This window comes from Leopardus geoffroyi, chromosome A1 (assembly GCF_018350155.1).
Source record: "Leopardus geoffroyi isolate Oge1 chromosome A1, O.geoffroyi_Oge1_pat1.0, whole genome shotgun sequence".
Lineage (NCBI taxonomy): Eukaryota > Metazoa > Chordata > Mammalia > Carnivora > Felidae > Leopardus > Leopardus geoffroyi.
In genome coordinates, this window is record NC_059326.1 from 163,635,901 (window position 1) to 163,662,509 (window position 26,609).

General features: G+C 36.5%; 2 protein-coding genes across 41 annotated transcripts in view; one reads left to right on the top strand and one right to left on the bottom strand.

Annotated features, from left to right (window-relative positions):
• Positions 1-25,501, bottom strand: part of GIN1 (gypsy retrotransposon integrase 1) — an 84,449-nt gene extending 58,948 nt beyond the window's left edge. For 5 of the 8 annotated variants that reach the window (XM_045500190.1, XM_045500212.1, XM_045500187.1 and 2 more), the window contains exons 1-7: positions 25,416-25,501; positions 17,134-17,279; positions 15,117-15,310; positions 8,032-8,337; positions 5,060-5,251; positions 4,775-4,957; positions 3,757-4,042 (exon numbers count right to left, since the gene is read on the bottom strand). In XM_045500190.1, the coding sequence (XP_045356146.1) occupies positions 3,757-4,042; positions 4,775-4,957; positions 5,060-5,251; positions 8,032-8,337; positions 15,117-15,310; positions 17,134-17,275 (1,303 nt within the window). In that variant the 5' untranslated portion in view covers positions 17,276-17,279; positions 25,416-25,501. Of the gene's footprint in view, positions 1-3,756; positions 4,043-4,774; positions 4,958-5,059; positions 5,252-8,031; positions 8,338-15,116; positions 15,311-17,133; positions 17,280-25,399 lie in introns of all 8 variants that reach the window. The other 3 variants (XM_045500205.1, XM_045500231.1, XM_045500234.1) reach the window with 3 other exon arrangements.
• Positions 25,502-25,566: 65 nt separating this feature from the next.
• Positions 25,567-26,609, top strand: part of PPIP5K2 (diphosphoinositol pentakisphosphate kinase 2) — a 72,041-nt gene continuing 70,998 nt past the window's right edge. For 17 of the 33 annotated variants that reach the window (XM_045499488.1, XM_045499529.1, XM_045499566.1 and 14 more), the window contains exon 1: positions 25,569-25,819. The gene's annotated coding sequence lies outside the window, so the exon portion shown is untranslated. Of the gene's footprint in view, positions 25,820-26,609 lie in introns of all 33 variants that reach the window. The other 16 variants (XM_045499510.1, XM_045499539.1, XM_045499577.1 and 13 more) reach the window with 2 other exon arrangements.

A 26,609-nucleotide genomic window follows, 5' to 3' on the forward strand; every position in this document is an offset into this window, starting at 1 on the left:
GATAGAGAGGTAAACATACAATACTAAAACATTTTCAATTCAGTCACATTACATGATAAACTTTACTTAATTTTTCTTTTCTCATTCTGTTAATTTAGTTATCATTATGACATCTGTTTGATGAAAAGCATTATTTCAGTTTTGACCAGACTGAATAATTAGGTCTTTAGTTTCTCACAAAAAGAGATAAGGTGTTACCAGCAGTTTGACAAACTTTTCCTTACTCAGTTTTTGTTTTTTTTTTTAAGTTTATTTTTATTTTAAGAGACAGCAAGCAAGCAGGGTAGGGTGGGGGGAGGGGGCGGGCAGGGAGGGGTGGGGGAGGGAGGGAGGGAGGGAGAGAGAATGAGAGAGAATGAGAATGAGAATGAGAATCAGCATGGAGCCTGACATGGGGCTTGAACTCAGAAACCATGAGATCATGACCTCAGCTGAAACCAAGTGGGAAGCTTAACCAACTGAGCCACCCGGGCACCCCACCTTACATAGTTTTAAGCGGTAAAAAAATAAAAGAAACAAATTTTTAAATTTCCCTAAGAAGAAAAATAAGTTAAAATTAAAGTCTCAAAAAAGTCTGTGTAATTCGGTTTAATTTGTTTCTTCAAACAGAAAAGTACATGGTTTTAAAATAATTTTCTTATTCTGAAAAGAGGTGACCAGACTAATTCTATATATGGCCTGATAATCCTGAAAGTATTAGAATGTGTTGCCACACTAGTATATCCTTCCTTATGACAAAATAACAACAAATAATTATAATTTGATACTACATAATTGTCACTATAATAGATAAGCAATACTAACAACAGAGAACTGAAGGACTCTTGATTTAGAGATTATACAACTAGGAGCCCAAACAAAGGGAGGTTCTTTGGATGAATTACGTTAACAATAAAAATCATGGGCTTGACAATAAAGAACTAAGGTTAGTTTTGCTTCCTGACTGTAGACCGTAATTGTGGTTGGGAGAATAATGGGCCCCTAAAGATGTCCATGTACCAAAAACTCCCTGAACCTGTACTTATATTACCTTACATGACAAAGGAAAATTAGAGAAGTGATAGGATTAAGGTTGTTAACCAGCTGACCCTAAAATAGGGAGATTATCCTGTACTATCCAGGTGGCCTCAAGAACATGGTCCTTAAATGTGGAAGGGGGAGGAAGAGAGAAGGTTGCAGTGCTTGTGACCTGAGAAGGACTCTACCAGCCATTGCTGGCTCTGGAGAGGCAGGAGACCACAACCCACACGAGGTGGGCAGCCCCTCAAAGGTGGGAAAGGCAAAGAAATAGGTTCTCTTCTAGAGTTTCCAGAAAGGAACACAGCCCTGCCAACATTTGGCTTTAGCCCAAGAAAACTTATCTTGGAATTCTAAGATACTGAATTGTAAGATGTGCATTTTAAACCACTGAATTTATGGTAATTTGTCATGGCAGGAAAAGGAAACTTACAAAATAATGAAGACCATTTCATAAATTGTGAAGGGCAATCAGCAGACAGATATCTATCACAACTTCCACCCAAAACAAAATAAAACTACTCAAAATGTATGTTGGATATGATAAGGAGTCAGTAACATTTTTCCTTTCAAAGGGGACATTATGATCACAAAAAGATAGTATGGAATGTCATAAAACTTCTTGTTAAAATAATTAGTCTTGAAAAGGTACCTGACATTGAACTACTAAACAAAATGACATAGGGTTGCTTAAAATAGCAATGAGAAATATTGTAGACCTAGTACTGAATGTGCTGCCTCATGTTCTAGATAAGAATGGATAAGAAGTTGGCAACAGAAGCTTATCTGCTTTGGACAGTGAGTCTTTAAAACAGCTACGAGATCTCATGGCTGGTAAGAGTAGCAATGATAAGTGCAGACAGACAGTGCACAGCAATGATAAGTGCAGAGGCTATACCTCTTTCAAATTTATGTCAAATGAAAGAACAGGATTTAAGTCATTCAAAGACATTTAGTTTGCTTCACATTCAGTTCAAGGACTCTTTAAAATCAGCTTTTGAATTAAAGATTTTCAAGAAAATGTGTGATATTGAAGAAAAAGATGGCAGAAATCACATTTATTTTGAATCTAAGAAAAAAATGAAAAGAAAAGAAAAAGAAACACAAAATAAGAAACAAAGAGTAATCAAGAACCAGATTCCAGGATGGCCAGACCACACGTCCTTTGATTAACAAGAAAAAACAATTTTACCCATTTATCTCAGGTTTCTTATATGTACACTAGTACTAAAATTATAATTTCTTTTATATTACTGGAAGAAATATCAGCAGAGAATTCGAGCAAGAGGCAAAAATTAGACTGCCTCTGTTTAGAAGCTGTTCTCCTCAATTGGATTCTGAAATATGCAGGAGTAGCAAAATGTTTGGCCTCCTTTCTGAGAGTCTTTGGTAACAGCAAACTGTAAAATGTTGAAACAGATCCTGATATAGCAACATTTCAATGTAAATTTTGTATTAATTAAGGAAGGTTTACACATTAGAAGGGAGCAAGTCCTGAATGCTGAGACTAGGGAGAAAATCATGCTAGAGAAAAAAGGACAACATGTACCTGTATAATCAGTTTTTTTCCTACTTAATTTGCATAAGACAAATCATGAAGGGAACTCAGTACTGAGAAGAGGTACAAGGAATGAAAGCGCCGACCTTCCAAGAAAGAGAATGAGTACTGTGAGATTTCAGAATTAGAACAGTCCAAGGTAAGTTTACTAACAGAGCATTTAGGCTGTCATAAGCAGAAGGAAAGGTGCTAAGAATTTTAAACATGAGAGTTGTAACCCAGATCGGAAGCAAAGCTGAACTATTCTTGAGCAGCCTTCAAGGGCATTTTTATCCTAAAAAACTAGGGTAAACACAAATAGTCTATTATTGCTCTTATAATATTCACTTAAGCCTGGTACTGTATTATCGTCCTTTGTTATTCATATTCAAATAATACTGCTTTATAGGAAAAGCAAAATTAACTGGATGAGGTACCAATTCACTCCCTGTCAGTTATCCACCCAAGAGAATCTCTAGGGAGCAGTTAAAATAGGCTGGAGAAAGTGGGATTTAATCTGAAAGCCATGGCAAAATGTCACTTATCTCTTAATCTCTGAACGGAAGAGTTAAAGAAATCAGGATATCATCCTGACTGTTCAAAACCACATTTGGGGGCAAGTATAACCTTGCTGTCAAAAGGCTATCACCTCTTCTGACAGTACCTTAAAGCATTCTGACTACACCCTACTCTGCACCCTCCTTGCATCCATCATGACCTGACTATGGTGCAACATTACAAATTAATCAGTTTTTTTTTAAAGTCCCCTAGTGTATTTATCTCACAGAATTCTGGTTAGTATGGTTGGTTCTGGCATTATTTATCTTAGTTGATACTTTCTGATGCTAAACGAGGCACAAAGTGACAAGTAAAATATTGTGAAAGTAAAAATAGAAAAGGTATTAATTCTTCCTTCTGTGAAATAGGCCCAGCATCTCCTATGTGAACTGTGGGGCAAATGTGTGAAAAGTAAACTAGAAATCAAAATAAAATTTCTTCCAGCCTGACAGTTTCAGAAGAGACATTCTAATAAAACAGAATACCTGGTATCTAAAACTATACCGCATTTTATAAAAATGAGAAGGGAAAAGAAAACCTAACTAAGAGAAGGAGTTTAGGCCAGGGTCGGGGGATTCTTATATTATTTTTAACTTCTCTCCTCATTCAAAGAGTAAAAATTCAGATAAATGACAGATGTTTACCTTGTTCACTGGACTCTCTTACATAGGGCTTAAGGTGGGACATTTTGATAGGTCTTTTAAGTCTAGTCCCAGTGTTGTCTCTCAGAACAGCACATCCACTTTCGGTAATATAGTCTATGACACAAGGACCAACCCATTCAGACTGGAAACGACCATCCTTCCACCAGTTCTTCCTTTGTCGTAAAACTTCATGACCTACTTTTAGATGAAATGGATTTAACTGCTTTGGTTTCTTTTTAACAATGACTTTGCTTTTATTCAGTTCCTCAAAACTGTTGTTCTCCACCTAACAATAGCAAAATAAAAAAGAGAACAAAGGAAAGAAAGAGCTATGGTATCTTGAAGGTAAATGCAGATAACAAAATGGTTATTTTATTGAGATATTACTACAAAGTGGGTATGAATCCCATTTGAATCTTAAAATATTTCAAAACCAGTATCATTAATACCCCAACTTCACAAAGAAGTTAAACTGAGATTGGTTAAGCAATTGGCCCAAATCAAACAACTGGAAAGCAACAAGACCAGAAATCTGAGTTCAGCTCTACTTGATACCAAAATACAAGGTTCTCCCATTATTGTCTCTCAGGATTTAAAAAAAAATTTTTTTTTTACATTTATTCATTTTTGAAAGACAGAGAGAGACAGAGCACAAGCAGGGGTGGGGCGGAGAGAGAGGGGGACACAGAATCTGAAGCAAGCTCCAGGCTCTGAGTTGTCAGTACAGAGCCCGACGCGGGGCTCAAACTCACAAATGGTGAGATCATGACCTGAGCCAAAGCTGGACACTCAGCCGACTGAGACACCCAGGCGCCCCGGTCTCTCAAGATTTTATAGCTAATAAGCATACTGTTTTATCAAGACAAACAGAATTTAACAGAAAAAAATTTGGCTTAGTATATTATATATATGTTTATGGATATGTGCGTACCTCCGTGTGTATGTATGTGTATGCCAAAATTTTTTAAATTGCCTTATGGATTTTTAGATTATAGGGTTTTCTATTAAATAGAATCACCTGTCGTCCTGATGCTGTCTTATTCTCCATTTTTGATAATTTATCAGCTTCTTTAACTGCACCTAGAATTTTGGCAAACATACTTGTATCATCACCATCCACTTCATGAAGAATATCTGAAGTCTCAGGCATATAAGGATTTCGATTAAACATTTGAAAATATGGTGTATTTTTAGTAGGTTCCTATTTTAATGAAAATAAACAACAATTTGTAATAAATTACATAGCAAGAAATAGTCATCACTCAAAAGTAAGGAATTATAAAAAGTACAAAAAGACACACACCAAGTGAGTTACATTGAAGGCAAATGAAATGGCTGATAGGTGATCATCCCAGTTGTTTGGGTGGTCAGCACAGTGTTTACAAAGAAATGCTTTGATTGTGCTAGATGTACTTTCAGTTCGATTAACAGCTTGGGAGGCGTGAGAAATTACAATTTGCTTTGTGCCAAACAATCCACATAGTTCAACATTGATCTGAAAAATATATAAACAAAGTTGACTTTAAAATTTGTATTTTATGCTGATTCAAAAGGCCACATGCACCCCAATGTTTATAGCAGCACTATCAACAATAGCCAAAATATGCAGGGCCCAAATGTCCATCAACTAATGAATGGATAAAGATGTGGTATATATACATACAATGGAATACTAGTTGGCAATGAGAAAGAATGAAATCTTGCCATTTGCAACAACATGGATGGAACTGGAGAGTATCATGCTAAGCGAAGTCAGTCAGTCGAGGAAGGCAGATATCATAGGATTTCACTCGTGGAATTTGAGAAACTTAACAGATGAACGTAGGGGAAGAGAAGGAAAAATAAGATAAAAACAGAGAGGGAAGCAAACCATAAGAGACTTTTAAATACAGAGACCAAACTGAGGGCTGATAGGGGTGGGAGGGTGAGGGAGTGGGTTAACTGGGTGACGAGCATCAAGGAGGGCCCTCTTCGGGATGAGCACTGGATGTCATATGTAAGAGATGAATTGCTGGGTCCTAGTCCTGAAACCTAGACTACATTGTATGTTACCTAACTTGAGAATATAAAAATTAAAAAATTAAAAAAATAGTAAAGTTTGTATTTTACTCTTCCACTGACTGAAAGGTTTCAAAAGAATTTGAATCTTGCCTTTTTCATTGATCGTAGTTGTTCTATATAAAAGCATACATATTGTATTAAAAACAGCAATGACTATTTATTGAGTCATTATGTGGTCAGTACACTAAATGCTTTACATTAGCTTAGAACAATCATAAGTTATCATTAACTCCATTTTACAGATAAGAAGTTGAAGCTTTGGGAGGCTAAGTGCCTTGCTAAACATACACATACAGCAAGGAAATCAAAGAAAAGAATTTAACACTAACCCTGAGTTCATGTAACATTTTAATTCAGCAAACAATTTCTCAAAAAAACACTAAGTCACATAATCTGGTTAATAGCTATGTGACTTTGACAAGTAACCAAACTTCTGTGTACTCACTTTCCTCATCTGTAGAATGAGGAAAATCCTACCCAGGACTCTTGAGAATTATAGGAGTAGATGTTTGTAAAGCACCTAAAACAGTTCTTGGCAACTAGTAAGTACTTTATAACTTGTAATGTTACTATCATTGTTGTGGTTATTTTATTATCTGCAGGACCTAACAAAAGCCAAAATGAGTTTAGAAAACTTCTAACAGTAAGTCTATAAAATGTGAAACAACTTACTTTTCCTACCTTATGCCTCGGACTATATTTTATTATTCTTAACTGGGTAAATGTTTGATTAATAAACCTGTCCTTTGAAAAACTATATCCTTGTTGCTTAATTGTAAGAAGACAAGTATCATAGTAACTAAAAAGGTAAAGCTAATAAATTAGGAAAAAAAACCCAACAAAAACAAAATCACATTTCCCAAGCTGCTGTGCAGGTAGGGGTAGTCATGTGATATAGTTCTGGCCCAAAGAGCTGTAAATGGAAGTTGCTGGGCAGACTCAGATGGTACTAGCTTATTTTGTCTGTTGTCCTACCCATTTCTTCTGTCTGAAATACAGACTTTGTGGCAAGGGCTCTGGCAGCCATGTCATGAACATAAGACTGAGAGTCACATCTCAAAGATGATGGAACATAATACTAGAAGCATGGGTCCCCAATGACATTCAGAGTTACCCTTCCAACCTTGGACAGCCGAGAGAAGAGAGGGGTACTCTCTTGTACCTTACTTGGGGTAAGGATATCAGGATAGCACCTTATTCTCTTACTTGTAGCTAATAAGAGTTCCTAGCTAATATATGTACTAATTTAGGCTGCCTCCGTTTAATTCAAAAGTAATTTAGAAGAAATCCTAGAGGGGCACCTACATGGCTCAGTGGGTACAGCATGAGACTCTTGATCTCAGGGTTTTACGTCTGAGCCCCACATTGGGTGGGGAGGAAGGAGACAGGGAGAAAGAGACAGAGAAAGAGAGAAATCCCAGAGAATTGGTATCATTTGGGTTAGCCTCAATCTGAGGTTATAATCAATGGCTTTAAATGACTGACCTCTGGAAAAGGGTCAGACAACTTTGTTTCAATAAGTTGTCTAGGAATGATCCAGTGAATTCATTTGTGGGATGCTATCCTGATATCCTTACCCCAAGAGCCTTTTTTCTTCCATCAACAAGACATTCTATTAATGGTTATAATTTTGGTTTTCCTTAAGACCTATCTTTAAAATCAAAGTAGCAGATTTTCCTTTGACAATGTTTATTGTCTTTCCTTCAGAGACTTACAAAAAGTTCGTGCATTTTATTAAAACATCTGTATTTTCATCCAACTGTGTAATACACACACACACATTGTATTCATCCACACTGTAATATTCTAATATTATTTCAACACTTTAGCAGTGTTTTCTATGTATTTTCTGGAAAAGAAAACATTACATTTTGTCACCATTATGTTCTCTCAGTAATATTTAAACCACTGAAATCACAGCAAAAAGAACAAATTTTCTCAATCTTCTGTGAGTTTTAGTTTTTTGCTATTAAACCTCACAAAAGAGGCTTATAAACATTTATTGATACCTTTGGTAAAATTTCCAAACTCCTGGATTATCACATGACTTTAAACATAACTGGAAAAACTGGTGATTCATAATAGCTTCATAGTGTTATTATTATTATCTCTAAGCACTATATGCACTTAGGGTGAGGCTTTTCATTAGTTACTTTTCATTACTTACTGAAAGGTAAGTAAAATATGCTCTTAGATATAAGTTATTTATCTTACCTCATGAATGAACTCCTCTCTTTGGTCCATTATTATTTTCTGTGGTGGTCCATATAAGAAAAATATATTGATAATAGCTTTAGAAACTTCTGATGGTGCAACATCACAGAGAGGCAAAATCACAACCCATTTTGTGAACAAATCTGTCATGATTATAGCATACACGTGACTTCTGATGCTTGTATGAAATGGGCCCATCAGATCAACAGTAACTATACTCCATGGATTTTCCACCTTGAGAAAGTGCTGTTTAGGTGCTAGAATAACTGTATTTTTTGCCACTTGGCAATGCTGACAAGCATATACCTATAAAATAGGCACACAGTAAAAAAAAAAAAAAAAAAAGAAATGACATACAGATGTTAATATAGTCAACATAATACCAGTCTTATAAATCTGAACTTTAAAATGGCTAACCGGTACTTTGTGTTTTGAAAGAGAAACTTTTAGACTATTCTCGGAATAGAATAAAACCTTCTATTTAGAATAATAAGCAAAATATTACTTGTTATTACAATCCAAGGACTACCTTAACAGGTCTTATTCACATGGAACGATAGTTTATATTCAATAAATATTTATTAAATGAATAAATCTTCAAATAAATTTCTTATATCAAATTTGTTAAAATTTGAAGTCAGTAGCTGAATATACAATAATTTCTATAAGCAAAAGATTTTTTTTTTAAGTTATCATTCTAATAAATGTAGTCATTAATCTATTCCAACAATATTTATTAAAACATAATTTTATTCAAACAATACATACAGATGCCAGAAATCCCTCCAGGTCTCAAGAAAATAGAAAGACCAAAAGCAAAGCCCATGCTGTCATGGAGGTTTTTATGTAAGTGGGATGAAAATTGATTAACATATGGATGCTGCCACTCCTCAACGTATTTCTAGAATTCCACTTAGGAAACTTCTTTTAAACCAACTTGTGGCTGATCAAAAAGGATTTAAATAATATAACAGAAAGTGAATTTAGAATAATAGTCATAAAATTAATCGCTGGGCTTGAAAACAGTATAGAGGACAGCAGAGAATCTCTTGCTACAGAGATCAAGGGACTAAGGAACAGTCACGAGGAGCTGAAAAACGCTTTAAATGAAATGCAAAACAAAATGGAAACCACCACGGCTCGGATTGAAGAGGCAGAGGAGAGAATAGGTGAACTAGAAGATAAAGTTATGGAAAAAGAGGAAGCTGAGAAAAAGAGAGAGAAAAAAATCCAGGAGTATGAGGGGAAAATTAGAGAACTAAGTGATACACTAAAAAGAAATAATATATGCATAATTGGTATCCCAGAGGAGGAAGAGAGAGGGAAAGGTGCTGAAGGGGTACTTGAAGAAATAATAGCTGAGAACTTCCCTGAACTGGGGAAGGAAAAAGGCATTGAAATCCAAGAGGCACAGAGAACTCCCTTCAGACGTAACTTGAATCGATCTTCTGCACGACATATCATAGTGAAACTGGCAAAATACAAGGATAAAGAGAAAATTCTGAAAGCAGCAAGGGGTAAACGTGCCCTCACATATAAAGGGAGACCTATAAGACTCGTGACTGATCTCTCTTTTGAAACTTGGCAGGCCAGAAAGAATTGGCACGAGATTTTCAGTGTGCTAGACAGAAAACATATGCAGCCGAGAATCCTTTATCCAGCAAGTCTGTCATTTAGAATAGAAGGAGAGATAAAGGTCTTCCCAAACAAACAAAAACTGAAGGAATTTGTCACCACTAAACCAGCCCTACAACAGATCCTAAGGGGGACCCTGTGAGACAAAGTACCAGAGACAACACTACAAGCATAAAACATACAGACATCACAATGACTCTAAACCCGTATCTTTCTATAATAACACTGAATGTAAATGGATTAAATGCGCCAACCAAAAGACATAGGGTATCAGAATGGATAAAAAAACAAGACCCATCTATTTGCTGTCTACAAGAGACACATTTTAGACCTGAGGACACCTTTAGATTGAGAGTGAGGGGATGGAGAACTATTTATCATGCTACTGGAAGCCAAAAGAAAGCTGGAGTAGCCATACTTATATCAGACAAACTAGACTTTAAATTAAAGGCTGTAACAAGAGATGAAGAAGGACATTATATAATAGTTACAGGGTCTATTCATCAGGAAGAGCTAACAATTATAAATGTCTATGCGCCGAATACCGGAGCCCCCAAATATATAAAACAACTACTCATAAACATAAGCAACCTTATTGATAAGAATGTGGTAATTGCAGGGGACTTTAACACCCCACTTACAGAAATCGATAGATCATCTAGACACACGGTCAATAAAGAAACAAGGGCGCTGAATGAGACATTGGATCAGATGGACTTGACAGATATATTTAGAACTCTGCACCCCAAAGCAACAGAATATACTTTCTTCTCGAGTGCACATGGAACATTCTCCAAGATAGATCATATACTGGGTCACAAAACAGCCCTTCATAAGTTTACCAGAATTGAAATTATACCATGCATACTTTCAGACCACAATGCTATGAAGCTTGAAATCAACCACAGAAAAAAGTCTGGAAAACCTCCAAAAGCATGGAGGTTAAAGAACACCCTACTAACGAATGAGTGGGTCAACCAGGCAATTAGAGAAGAAATAAAAAAATATATGGAAACAAACGAAAATGAAAATACAACAATCCAAACGCTTTGGGATGCAGCGAAGGCAGTCCTGAGAGGAAAATACATTGCAATCCAGGCCTATCTCAAGGAACAAGAAAAATCCCAAATACAAAATCTAACAGCACACCTAAAGGAAATAGAAGCAGAACAGCAAAGACACCCCAAACCCAGCAGAAGAAGAGAAATAATAAAGATCAGAGCAGAAATAAACAATATAGAATCTAAAAAAACTGTAGAGCAGATCAACGAAACCAAGAGTTGGTTTTTTGAAAAAATAAACAAAATTGACAAACCTCTAGCCAGGCTTCTCAAAAAGAAAAGGGACATGACCCAAATAGATAAAATCATGAATGAAAATGGAATTATTACAACCAATCCCTCAGAGATACAAACAATTATCAGGGAATACTATGAAAAATTATATGCCAACAAATTGGACAACCTGGAAGAAATGGACAAATTCCTGAACACCCACACTCTTCCAAAACTCAATCAGGAGGAAATAGAAAGCTTGAACAGACCCATAACCAGCGAAGAAATTGAATCGGTTATCAAAAATCTCCCAACAAATAAGAGTCCAGGACCAGATGGCTTCCCAGGGGAGTTCTACCAGACGTTTAAAGCAGAGATAATACCTATCCTTCTCAAGCTATTCCAAGAAATAGAAAGGGAAGAAAAACTTCCAGACTCATTCTATGAAGCCAGTATTACTTTGATTCCTAATCCAGACAGAGACCCAGTAAAAAAAGAGAACTACCGGCCAATATCCCTGATGAATATGGATGCAAAAATTCTCAATAAGATACTAGCAAATCGAATTCAACGGCATATAAAAAGAATTATTCACCATGATCAAGTGGGATTCATTCCTGGGATGCAGGGCTGGTTCAACATTCGCAAATCAATCAACGTGATACATCACATTAACAAAAAAAAAGAGAAGAACCATATGATCCTGTCAATCGATGCAGAAAAGGCCTTTGACAAAATCCAGCACCCTTTCTTAATAAAAACCCTTGAGAAAGTCGGGATAGAAGGAACATACTTAAAGATCATAAAAGCCATTTATGAAAAGCCCACAGCTAACATCATCCTCAACGGGGAAAAACTGAGAGCTTTTTCCCTGAGATCAGGAACACGACAGGGATGCCCACTCTCACTGCTGTTGTTTAACATAGTGCTGGAAGTTCTAGCATCAGCAATCAGACAACAAAAGGAAATCAAAGGCATCAAAATTGGCAAAGATGAAATCAAGCTTTCGCTTTTTGCAGATGACATGATATTATACATGGAAAATCCGATAGACTCCACCAAAAGTCTGCTAGAATTGATACATGAATTCAGCAAAGTTGCAGGATACAAAATCAATGTACAGAAATCAGTTGCATTCTTATACACTAACAATGAAGCAACAGAAAGACAAATAAAGAAACTGATCCCATTCACAATTGCACCAAGAAGCATAAAATACCTAGGAATAAATCTAACCAAAGATGTAAAGGATCTGTATGCTGAAAACTATAGAAAGCTTATGAAGGTAATTGAAGAAGATTTAAAGAAATGGAAAGACATTCCCTGCTCATGGATTGGAAGAATAAATATTGTCAAAATGTCAATACTACCCAAAGCTATCTACACATTCAACGCAATCCCAATCAAAATTGCACCAGCATTCTTCTCGAAACTAGAACAAGCAATCCTAAAATTCATATGGAACCACAAAAGACCCCGAATAGCCAAAGTAATTTTGAAGAAGAAGACCAAAGCAGGAGGCATCACAATCCCAGACTTTAGCCTCTTCTACAAAGCTGTCATCATCAAGACAGCATGGTATTGGCACAAAAACAGACACATAGACCAATGGAATAGAATAGAAACCCCAGAACTAGACCCACAAACGTATGGCCAACTCATCTTTGACAAAGCAGGAAAGAACATCCAATGGAAAAAAGACAGCCTCTTTAACCAATGGTGCTGGGAGAACTGGACAGCAACATGCAGAAGGTTGAAACTAGACCACTTTCTCACACCATTCACAAAAATAAACTCAAAATGGATAAAGGACCTGAATGTGAGACAGGAAACCATCAAAACCTTAGAGGAGAAAGCAGGAAAAGACCTCTCTGACCTCAGCCGTAGCAATCTCTTACTTGACACATCCCCAAAGGCAAGGGAATTAAAAGCAAAAGTGAATTACTGGGACCTTAGGAAGATAAAAAGCTTCTGCACAGCAAAGGAAACAACCAACAAAACTAAAAGGCAACCAACGGAATGGGAAAAGATATTTGCAAATGACATGTCGGACAAAGGGCTAGTATCCAAAATCTATAAAGAGCTCACCAAACTCCACACCCGAAAAACAAATAACCCAGTGAAGAAATGGGCAGAAAACATGAATAGACACTTCTCTAAAGAAGACATCCGGATGGCCAACAGGCACATGAAAAGATGTTCAGCATCGCTCCTTATCAGGGAAATACAAATCAAAACCACACTCAGGTATCACCTCACGCCAGTCAGAGTGGCCAAAATGAACAAATCAGGAGACTATAGATGCTGGAGAGAATGTGGAGAAACGGGAACCCTCTTGCACTGTTGGTGGGAATGCAAATTGGTGCAGCCGCTCTGGAAAGCAGTGTGGAGGTTCCTCAGAAAATCAAAAATAGACCTACCCTATGACCCAGCAATAGCACTGCTAGGAATTTATCCAAGGGATACAGGAGTACGGATGCATAGGGGCACTTGTACCCCAATGTTCATAGCAGCACTCTCAACAATAGCCAAATTATGGAAAGAGCCTAAATGTCCATCAATTGATGAATGGATAAAGAAATTGTGGTTTATATACACAATGGAATACTACGTGGCAATGAGAAAAAATGAAATATGGCCTTTTGTAGCAACGTGGATGGAACTGGAGAGTGTGATGCTAAGTGAAATAAGCCATACAGAGAAAGACAGATACCATATGGTTTCACTCTTATGTGGATCCTGAGAAACTTAACAGGAACCCATGGGGGAGGGGGAGGAAAAAAGAAAAAAAAAAAAAAAAGAGGTTAGAGTGGGAGAGAGCCAAAGCATAAGAGACTGTTAAAAACTGAGAACAAACTGAGGGTTGATGGGGGGTGGGAGGGAGGAGAGGGTGGGTGATGGGTATTGAGGAGGGCACCTGTTGGGATGAGCACTGGGTGTTGTATGGAAACCAATTTGACAATAAATTTCATATAATAAAAAAAAATAAAAAATAAAAAATAAACCAACTTGTGAACAAAATTTTATAAGCTGTCTTTGCATTACAGTTACTTTTAATCAAAAGTCTTATCTTCCAACTTATACACTAGTTTTCATAATAACCTCTGATTATTTCCAAAAATCATATCCATTCTCAAATGATAAAGATTTGGCAAATATTTCACTGAATAAAGTAATGTGTGGCAGGTTATAAAGGCAAATACAATTACCGAGGTCTTAGAATATATGCATAGACTACAAACTGATAACTCATAAATGATTTTTAGTTAGATGTTGGTTTAATTTTTTATACCTGAAATGACAATCTTTTCGATGTACTATTATAATTATTAAAGGGATCTCATATACATACCAAGGAATTCCTACCATTCATCATATAAAGTACACTAGAAACAGTAGGAATCAGATGGCCTACCAGTAAGAATACCACAATTCCTAGATGAATTTCCTACAAGAAGAAGTTGAAGGTTTAATAGGTCATAAAATTACAAAACTCAGACGAATTTCATTATTTTGCAACTTGATTTTACCTTTAGTTGATTTGGGGTATCTACCATATTTGATATTTTCTATATCAAGATGAAATATGCACAAAAGATGAGAGCATACAATGGATCTGACTTATGAACATAGTCTCCTCTCAAGAAAAGATCACATGATTGCCATCAGAGAGGTAATCATTTAGTCAAAAGAATTTCAGCCCCATTTGAATTCTGCCTATACAAGAGTTGAATGATGAAAACCTGGTTCTAAATAATCTATTTAAATATGCTATTTTTCAAATGTTTAAATAATGTTTTAGTTCAAATTATACTTTAGTGATTTTAAAGGAGAATTTTTATGGGAAGTAAAACTCCTTTTAAATGTTATTGTACAAAATCTACCATACAAAAAGTGCTTAATAAGAGGTAATATCTAGAATAAATATGGAGGAATAAAGAATTTTGGATATCTACTACAAAGACATTATTTAAAATATTTTCGTGCATGCACAAGTGGGAAAGGGACAGAGAGAGAAGGAGAGAATCTTAGGCAGGCTCCACGCCAGTGAGGAGCCTACTGTGGGGCTCGATCTCACAACTGTGATATCATGACCTGACCCAAAATCAAGAATCAGACACTTACCGACTGAGCCACCCAGGTACCCCTAAGAAATTCTTAATACATAAGCCATACCCACTGTTTGACATCATTGGTCACAGAAGTCCAATAATAACTGGATTCCACTAGAGTAAGGGTCCTGGATATGCCATGATGAGCTCCAGTGTCATTTTCATGGCATTCTCTTAGGACTTTCTTTTTTTCTTCTTCTGAAACAATCACCAAACGATTTTGTTTTCTGTCTTTTCCAACATAAAACAGCTTTTTTTCTAGAATAAATAATGCCAAAAAGATATAATTGCAATTTTTAGAGACCAATATAGTTTTAAAATAATCACAGCCTTATCTTCAAGCCATTATGTTTTTTTTTTTTACTTTTTTTCCCTCTAAGATAGCATATTTATTTGTAATGAATACATGCAGTCTGAAAGGTTTTCAGCTGCTAAACTTACTAGATACACAGGAGGAGCACCAGTTGCTGTAATTTTGTAACTATACCAGTGGAGCTAGCTTGCTCACCAAAACATGTAATAACCACAGAAGTATAAAATTATCTTTCCATGGGAGTACTCAAACTGGAAAATATTTGCAGGCACCTCCTAAAAATGGCATGAATTAGCAGATAAATTACGTACAGATAAGCAACTTCTAGAGTGGTATTTCACCATAACTACATTTTTTAAGCAACTATCTATGTTACATTTTTCTAGATTTGGACAGGAAGTGTGGTTTGTAAAGCAGGAGAGTGGGAGAACCTTTATCTTTAAGATAGTTCTCTGTTTTCCTTTGTAGGGCACCTGAGAAGAATCTACAGCTGGAAAACAATCAACATAGGGTGAGAATCAGTACCTCTCCAGTGTGGACTCAAACTCCAAAATACAGCAAGTTACTAATGTGCTTAATTAACTATATGCTGAGTGGAACATTCCTTACTTGAATTAGAAGGTAAGCAACTTAAGAGCAGGAACCTCATCTAATTTATTCATCAATGTATTATCCTCAACCTAACATGTGATTGGCACACAGTAGGAACTTGGTAAACATTTGTTGCATAAATGATTAAATAAATAAATGAATGAATCCTAACTTTACCAAAAAACAAAACGTGTCCTTACTAAGTGTAGAGGAATTATAGGAAGAGTTATACACAGAGAGATAAGAGGAGGTGTTTATTTATTATTTTATAGTCTTCATGACCTGCTTTTAAGGAAGCCTGATTTTCTACCTACAGACAAAACTCCCATTAATAGCACCAACATTCATTCATTTATCTGGTGACTACCAGCTTATTTCAACTCAAAACTTCTCTTCCCTGTGAAGAGGAGAAAGAGAAAAATTATCATAATCTTTCAACATAAAGATTCTACTGCCTTTCAAATATTCATTCCATTCAGGGGGATTAGGTGTCCAAAAATGAATGTGATCCTGAGAATATCTGATGGCAGGGGGAGACCACAGGAATAAATATAGCAAGAAAAGTTAACGTCAACACTTTCATATTAGCATCAATTAAGCTCTTCATTGATAGTGACATAAGTGGTAGAAAGTGTCATTAAAGTTGGAACCACCGGAGAACAAAAGCAGGCAAGGTTAATTTAGGTGAGTGTTTAATTTTTCATGGTATCATTTTCGGTCTATGATTTAAAATGGCCTTTTCATGCTTACCAGCATTCAGTTAGCTTCAGTGTCATTTTTATTTTGCTTTTGAGTGAGTGGCATCATCAATTACACTGGTAACTGTTAAGCAACAACCAGTTACTGCAGAAATTCTCAGGACTCCACAGAGAACACACATGGAAAAGCATCTATATTAACTTTTTACTTAAGATGTGGGGCATTGGGGCGCCTGGGTGGCGCAGTCGGTTAAGCGTCCGACTTCAGCCAGGTCACGATCTCGCGGTCCGTGAGTTCGAGCCCCGCATCAGGCTCTGGGCTGATGGCTCAGAGCCTGGAGCCTGTTTCCGATTCTGTGTCTCCCTCTCTCTCTGCCCCTCCCCCGTTCATGCTCTGTCTCTCTCTGTCCCAAAAATAAATAAACGTTGAAAAAAATTAAAAAAAAAAAAAAAAAAAAGATGTGGGGCATTAATGTTACCTCTGAAGATAAATTTTTTTGCTGCTCTTCTTATGCCACTCCTCTCACTTGGTAGCGTAGTTGGATGATATTCACCAGTTCGTTTATAATACGCAATCTGCTTAAGATGAAGGTCACCATTTTTTCCACTACGGACCATCATGAACCTAGGTAAAAGATATTTAAAGATATAACTTAAATGATAAGCTTGTGCAGTTGCTATTTCAGTGCAGGCTTCTGTCATATTTCTGCTTACATATGAATTGAACATTCCCGGGATATTATCTGTGACGGAGATAATTACAGTACAGAAAAGGAACTGTGTGACGTATATGAACTAAAATATTCAAAAGCTATTTTTGAGATACATCATGACACATTATCTTGTCTCTTTCCATGTGAGAAGAAACGCTGAAAATTTTCCACATAATGGGAAAAAAGAAAATAAACAAGTACACTTCTAAAAGTTTTGCTTCAAGTCTCTCACTACCATCAATTGAAATGTTACTTATTTAAGATGGTTGTTATGTGACATTTAAATACATGATAGGTTATAAAAGGCAGAAATAGTTTTATATTACTCCTAAATATATTTATGGTCATTGGGAAATGCAAAAACAAAGCCTATCCAAATAATTTATGAGATTTTGGAAATGTTCAAATGATAAATGAAAAAGAAGATATTTAGCTATGCTACATCTCATATGCTCTTCTGAACTGCATCTAAGCTGCTTTTTCTTGAAGAGAAATGATTTTTGGTCCTGTACATACTTCATGTTATAAAGAAAACTCTGGGTGCACTGGCAAAATTAAAACAAAATAAAATGTGTCTATTTTAGATCATAAATTATATGGGAAATCACTAAATTGAAAAGAAAAAAAAGACCTTGTCTTTCATATTTTCAGCTAAAAGGAATTATTCTGTGCAGAGTATTGGGTGTGCCACCACTCTCATCAATCCAGATCAATTTTTGGCCTTTCTTTCCCTGCTACTGTGCCCTAAGAGACTGACCCTTACAGACTACATTTATAGTTTTCTGATTAGACTTGTCCAATGGGAGGTACCAGCAGGCAAATCAGAATGGAGAAGAAGTCAGGATATTCGTTTCACAGGTCCTTCCTTGGTTTAGGCTGCAACCTTCTATAACTATACCTTCTGTTGAGTAGCCCATCCTCCATGTCTCTAGTTCTCATTAGAAGTCTATAACATCATTTCTTCTTGCTAATTCAGGGGTACTATGCCATCCTTATTTCCTGCTGTTACTAATCTCCAGGTTCCATGTTGATTTCCCGCACCCTGTTCTTATGTCTTTATAGAGGAGCTTCATTAAATTTTCTTCAAATTCCCAGCAAAATGTATCTTCTATTTCCTACCAGGGCTCTGATACAAATACATAAAGTTTTTATTTCTAAAAACAATACGGATGTTTACTGACCACTAGAAGATCTAGGGAGGAGGATACAAGAGAATGCTACTGCAGAGAGAATGTTAGAACAAAAAAGAATAGAGTGTGCCTAGGAACCCATGGCTTAAATAGCCTATTAAGTGTCTTCCCCTATGATATATCACTTTCCACATTCAATAACTATGTTTCTGATCTTTTCATAACTTCCAGTGAAAATATCAGTACACTCATAACATCTTTTAATCTTGGGTTAGCATGAACTATAAGCCATTTTTAAAGGCAAAGTTTCTGCAAAGCTAATTCTGCAAAGCTAACCTAAAAAACAAGTTAATTATCTCTGTAATGTATTATAAAACAGTTTGTTCTAAGTTTATTCACTTTCAACTAAATATTAAGTATATGCATTTTTCATTTTATAACAGATAGCTATATCCCAAAATCAAACAAATGTAACTTATTACAGTTTCTAAAAAATATCAAAAATGAATGGATCAGGTTTTAAGACTTATTATGAAACTACAGTTAATACAACAGTGAAGTATTGGCATAAGGATGGACAAATACGTCACTGCAACAGAACAAGGAGTCCAGAATTAGATCCACATGTATACAATCAATGTACAACAAAGGCATAAATAAATACAAAGCGGGGAAGAGAAAGTCTTTTCAATAAATGATGCTGGAAATATCTGCTATATGTACAGGGGGGGGAATGAATCTTAACTACTTACATCCTCCACAAACCTAATTCCAGATAAGTCACAATCCTAAATATGAAAGGTAAGTTATAAAGTTTCTGGAAGAAAATATAGGAAGATCTTCAAAACCTTGGGATATGTAAAGACTGCTTAAACAGGACACAAAAATCACTATTCTTAAAAGAAAAAAATTATAACAAATTGCACTTCATCAAAATCAAAGCCTGTTCAAGAGGAAAGGAAAGTTAATCCACAGACTGGGGGAAGATATTTTTAATATATATATCTAACAAAGGACTCATACTCAGCATATATAAAGAACTTTAAGCCCTAAAAACTGAGAAACCACTTGAAAAATACATATAAGCAGAATAAAATAATCTTTTTATTTTATTCTTACATAATTACAATTACTTATAATGGCATGCATATACCTGCTAGTCAGTGTACAAATTCTCAAAGCTTGCAATCAGATTAGGCACTGCTGGCCTCATTTCCTCTTCCACATTGATTTTCATGCAGTATTTGCTTTATTACCACAGCAACCATCTAAAAAACCAGTTGTGCAAAGATATCAAGAAAGCAACGGAGTGTGACCATATGTTGAAACTGTGAACTACCTCAGACTAGTAGTCCACAAGAGATCTGATAGATGTTGAGTACAGCTGTGCTTCTTGGAAAGCTTAAAATATTCCATGGCATCCTGTCAATTAACTATGATGTCCAGGAAAGCTTTGGCACACAATTTGAGAACCGCGAGTTAAAGCATTTAACAAGTAAATACAAACTAGATTTATTGAGTTAAATATCTAGATGTTAAGTAAGGAAAGGCTGTAGACTGAGAACACTGATTATATATATATATTTATTTCGGTTGTTGTGTGAGTTCTTTTTTTTTCTTTTTTTAATGTTTACTTATTTGAGAGAGAGAGAGAGAGAGAGAGAGCATGAGTAGGGGAGGCGCTGAGAGAGTGGGAGGCACAGAATCCAAAGCAGGCTCCAGGCTCTGAGCTGTCAGCACAGAGCCCGACACGGGGCTTGAACTCACAAACCGTAATATCATGACCTGAGCTGAAGTCAGACGCTTAACTGACTGAGTCACCCAGGTACCCCAGAACACTGATATTTATTAATTATAGGTTCATGGGGCACCTGGGTGGCTCAGTCAGTAGAGTGTCCAACTTCGACTCAGGTCATGGTCTCCCAGCTTGTGAGTTGGAGCCCCAAGTCAGGCTCCGTGCTGACAGCTCAGAGCCTGGAGCCTGCTTTGGATTCTGTGTCTCCCCCTCTCTCTGCTCCTAAACCACTCGCATTCTGTCTCTGTCTCTGTCTCTCTCAAAAATAGACATTAAAAAAATTTTTTTTTAATTATAGGTTCATCAGAGGTACAGACTGAAAGTTTTTGTCAAATGTTTAACTGGAACCAAAGAAACCTGGCAGATATCAATGTTAATACTAAGTTCTATAAGTATATGACAGAAAGCACCTATTAGGTCAATCTCTTATTTCTGTTCTCTAAGCACTTTCCAAATAAAGAAAAAAAAAAAAAGCAAGAGCTAATTTCATAGAAGAATAAGATTTCTTATTTCATTTTCTCTATCAAAGTTAATTTTTACACTTCTAAAACATACACCTTTCTTGTTGATACGTGTTTCTAGCTTCCAGAAAAAAAAGTTCATTGAAATAAGGCTTTCTAATGTGAAAGACCAATTTTATTAACAGAAGGCTTACTATATTTCATATTTCTATTCTCTGGTATCACACTAATATAGAAAAGGATACTAAAAGTATATTTAATTTTCAAGAAGTAAGGAAATATGAATAAATTTTTGAAAAATTAAATATACCACATGACAAATGTAAAAATTAGATCTTTGACTGTAGAACACAGTAGGTTACCACTAAAACGAAGGCCAGAGATTATGATTCAATCTCACACTTTCCAGATAAGGAAAATAACTTCAGGTGGCTAATTTAGATAGAAATTGGTAAATTATAATATTCAACAATGGAAATACATTATTCCTTTCTGAAATAGCATTAAAAAATCCCCATAGAAGCTTCTGTCTTAGAATCTAGAATGCTGGAACAAGAGCCCTTCCCATCCTAATAATGAGAAAAAGCTGGGTAAACTTCCTAAGATGTCAGTTCTCCTCAAAGTGATCTACAAAATCAATGCAACACAATCAGAAACCCAGCCAGCTCTTTTGTAGAAACTGACAGGCTGATTCTAAAGTTAAATAGAAAACCAAAAAGACTTAGAATAGTTAAAACAAGTTCAAAAACCAAAAGACTTAGAATAGTTAAAACAAGTTCAAAAAACAAGGATATAGTTGAAGAATTTCACATTACCTGGTTTCAAGACTTCCTTTAATCTATAGTAATCAAGACTGTGGTATCAGAAAACGATAGCCAAAGATCTATGGAACAGAATAGTGTCCAGAAACAACCACAAAGAAATGGTAAATTAATTTCTGACAAAGATGCCAAGAAATTCAATAGAGAAAGGATAATATTTACAACAAATGATGCTAGAACAACTAAGCACCCATATGAAAAAAGATGAACCTCAATTCATAACTTGCACCATGTGTAAAAAGCAATCCCAATGGGTCATAGACCTAAATGTAAAACCTAAAACTACAGAACTGCTAGAAGTCAACAAAAAAGAAAATCTTGGTGAGCTTACATTAGCAATGATTTCCAGAGAGCAAATAAAAAGAACCATCCATAAAAGAAATAATTTAAATTTTACGAAAACAGCAATCTCAGCTGAGAGAAAATATTTGTATATTTATATATACACACATATAATAAAGAACTTATGTCCAGAATTTGAAAAGAACTCTCAAATCTCAATAAGGTAATGATCAATCCAACTAAAAAATGGGCAAAACATTGAACAGACATTTCATTAAAGATGACTTGCAAATAAACAGGTGAAAACATGTTCAACACAATTAGACAATTAAAAAAAATACAAATAAAAACTAAGATGCTACTACACATCCATCAAAATGGCAAAAAACAACAAAAAAGAAACAAAACCTGACAATACTAAGCACTACAAAGGGTACAGAGCATTGCTGGTGAGAATAAAAAATGGTGTAAACATGTTTGAAAACAGTTTTAACTAAAGAGAAATTATATGTTCATACAAAAATGTGTATGTGACTGTTTCCAGAAGCTTTATTCCTAACAGCTAAAATCTGAAAATGAACCAAATGTTCACCAGTGGGTGAATGGGTAAACAAATTATGGTAGATCCATATGATGGAATTGATAAGGAACAAACTAAAAATCTACTTAATAATAAGGATGAATCTCAAAAATCATTATGCTAAGTAAAAAAAGTGAGACACAAAAGGCTACACACTATATGCTACTGTTTATACAATATCCAGAAAAGCCAAAACTATAGGAACTACAGGAACAGGGAACAATTTTTTTTTTTAAAGGAGAATTCTCTAAATAACTGCAAAAGCAATTTTTAAAAATTGCAAACAGTTATACAGTGCTTTACTGTGATGATCCTCTCAACATCCTGTCAAGTAGGTACTAGTTGTATATCTACTTCATAGATAAGAAAATAGAGGTTCACAGACATTATCCAATTTGTACAAAGCAACATAGTAAGTGCAAGCACTAGACGTTTGCAGCTTGTTCTATGTTGCTTCAAATTTCCCGTTGGCTTTTTTTCCCCTGCTACACTAATAACTGAATTATTGCCCTCAGATTTAATAATTCTTGGCTCATGCCTCTGCTAGAAAACTTATAAAATACTTTTTAATTAATAATTCAGGTTATATATGTGTAAGCCATATTAATTTTTAATCATTTCACATGGTTTGGGACACAATGGACATTCAACTATTTGTAAATGAATAAAGAATTATTTGCTCTTCCTCATAGGAAAGATAGCACTGAATTAAAAAAAAAAAGAAAAGGACACATGTTCCAAAGATAATTGTTATTTCACTTAGGAAAACAATACTTCACTTGCATATCTATCGCACTCCAAGAAGGGTGTGTCTAATAAGTCATGACTTTTAGGGGTCAGAATTTCTAGTGTAAGAGCTACCTAAGTACCTAAGTCTCAGTATCCACATATGAAAAAAGAAAATAATACTTATCCCTCCTTCTTCATAAATATCAGGATCAATGAGATTGAAAACACTTGGAAGGTCCTTTGCAAATAGTCAAGCAATACACAATTATTGTTAAAACATTTCACTATTATCAGCCACATCAAGCTGTTCAAAGTAGTAAAGAACACTTTCTTTTCTCAAAAGCTTTCCTTACAAGTAAAAAGATTGAAATTCTTGTCTCTTCACTTACGGTGATTAATGTTTTATGGCAATGTTTGTTTGTTGTAATGATAACATCAAAACCCAGAAGACTCAAGAGTTATTTAATACATTATAATGAGTTTATAGTCTAATGGGGTTCACAAGCTTAAATACTTAAGAAAAATCAGTTCACAAAAAGGAAAATCGTGTAAGTTAGGTTAAAGTTTGCTGTTAATATTTGGCATTTATAGGGGCGCCTGGGTGGCTCAGTCGGTTAAGCGGCCAACTTCGGCTCAGGTCATGATCTCGCGGTCTGTGGGTTCCAGCCCCGCGTCAGGCTCTGTGCTGGCAGCTCAGAGCCTGGAGCCTGCTTCAGATTCTGTGTCCCTCTCTCACTCTGCCCCTCCCATGCTCAGGCTCTGTCTCTCTCTCTCTGTCAAAAATAAACATTAAAAAAAATTTTTTTTTAAATTGGCATTTATACACAAGAGTAACTCAAAGAACCAGTAGTTTTTTTCTTGTAAAAGTACACTCACCATGTGATCCCTAAAAACCATCCAATTGAGTAGTGAATATAAAGAAAATGGCTTTAAACTGTAATATTAGAACAAACCTAAATATCTTCCTATACCCAAATACTGAATGCAGGTATCGTTTACAGGATAGAATTAAGTGGTTTAAGTTATAAGAATGAAGTTTAGGGCTTCTTTAAATATGTTCTTATTTTTAAGAATTTGTGTATTTAAAAAAAGTAGGAATGAGAAAAGGAGGTGAAGGTGGCTGACTACAACTTCTAATTTTGCAAGAGGAACTGTCAGGATCAAATTTGGTTGAACTTTAACACTATGTCCCTAATACAACTTCAAATAAAATCAGTAAGTACCTGTGTAAATACTTATTACTTAATTCCTTTAATCATTTTGTGTGCAATAAAATGAAGTGGTTAAGTATCACTTTAAATAAAATTAGGATTGGACAAAACCCATCGAGGCTACCAATTTAAGCCTCCAAAAAGTTGTTAAATGCATGTGTTCCACCTTAAAAACTTAAAATCTGTAACATTTCAATGAACATGTGAACTTGTGATCATTATTTTTACTTCTGCGTTAGTCTACTTTAATCTCTGACAAAAAGAAAAGCATAATTTTATGTAATGTTAAAGACTGGGAAATCTAATTACATCAGGCACTTCTAATCTGATTCAACCTATAAATTGGTTTTAACAAAAAATGCCTTCATCCCTATATGCATACACATGAAGCCACATGTGATAAGTGAATTTCCATTTTGAAAATTATTTCTCCACTTTAGTTCAGAAAAGCTCATTTAAAGGAAAAGTCCACAGAAATAAAGTGTGTATTTTGCCTTTAGAACTACGGGACAAGATTGTCCCTTGAATTCGCGTCTCTCCCCGCCACAGGAGATTGTAATTTGGGGCGAAAGGCGAATATTTCAGATTAAATGGCAACTATGATAAAGTAAGTAGGGAGACTTCGTTCATGTCAGCCAACGGCCACGGTCAATTTTTGAACCTGCTCCGACTCTCGGACGCTATTTTAACTATTAGAGAGCATTTCCAGGGAGGTTTAATGGCTCGTTAATCAATTCTTCAGGGCAAGGTCCAGCTAAATTTAACAAAAGCAGGAAGACCATCAAGTAAAACTCGGTTACACAGACTAGGCACCTCCCCACTCCTGACAACAAAACTCGCCCCTTTTCCACTCAGCGGGCGCGGGACGCCGTAACGCCCAAGCAAGGCCCTCTCGCCCCAAGAGCGCCTGCGCAATCTCCACAGTCAATTAAACCCTTTCTTAAACTAGTCGATAGAAATGGTTTTGAAATTACTGTCAGGTGATGCCTCACTTTAAAAATCATCAGACATAACAAAGCATACCGGGACGACCACTCACCGAAAGTGGTCCTAAAAGCAAACGACAGGATTTAAGCTTCCTCTCGCGACTTATCTGGTGCTGCCGGAAGCGGAACTACCGGTGTCTTTAAGAGGTGTGTGCTTATGAGGGCCGTGCGGACCGTTTGGCAATTGCCGGAAATCGTTCCGCCCGGTGAGATTTCTTGGTGAGACCCGATGCGGGCGGGGTGAGGCGCGACCGAGATAAGGGAGGTGGTGTAGTGCTTTGCAGAACCTCTGCGTGGCCCTTCATCTGCTACTGTAGAGAGGAGACCGACGTCCTACCTAACAGCTGTAGTCTTTTGACGAACACTTCACTCCTGTCTCCGGCATTAAAGGGGAAACCGAAGCCCGAGTGGGCTCGGCTAGCTCCTGCAGCTCGCGTGGCTACTGCAGCGGTGGCAGGTGAGGATTCCGGGACCGGAGGAGAACCGAGTTGCCGAACCCGGTCACCGAGGCCGCTGCCGGGCAGTTGCTTTGTCTTCTGCGCTTTGCGGAGCCCAGACACGCGCTCTTCCCAGGGGCGTGTGCCAGAGCGAAAGGCAGCGTGGGCGAGGAAGGAGTGACACTACAGCCCTGAGGCGCTTTTCGCGTCTGGATTTCTTCTTCTCTTCTATTGCCTCCCTTTTTTATTTCTTGGGTTTGAGATACACGAGATTTCAGCCCAGCCAGAAGGGAACTGCCGAGCGCCTATGCTGGTACTCTAGCCTGTGGGCTCGCTCCACCAAAGTAGGCAGCCTCGAGTTTGGGGACTGCTATGGGTCGAGATCGCTATTTTTGTTTTCATTCCTCCGTCTTTGCCCCTTTTCTCGCCGCCTGCACCCCCACTTCAAGAGAACAAAAAGGCCCTTGCGTTGCAGCTTTCCAGAATAAAAACGGAGGCTGCAGGTCTCTGCCTCACCTAAATTAGTTCGAGTGTGTTGCACCTCGCGCGCTTGGAGGGAGAAGGAACGAGGGTGGCGACCATTGTATCTCATTTACTAGTTTATGGACGGCTTCTGGGAGTTTGCGACCTTTGAATTCCTATGGGTGATAGTTGTCTTGATCTAGTGTGCTAGAAGGCTTAGCTGGGGAAGTAGGAAGCATGGCTGGCTTTAGCACCTAGCATCCTTGCCCGACGCTGGGATAGGGTATTGTTTTGCTGTTGAAAATTCTTCAATGAAAAATACAGTTCTTGTTTCAGGCAGATTAAATA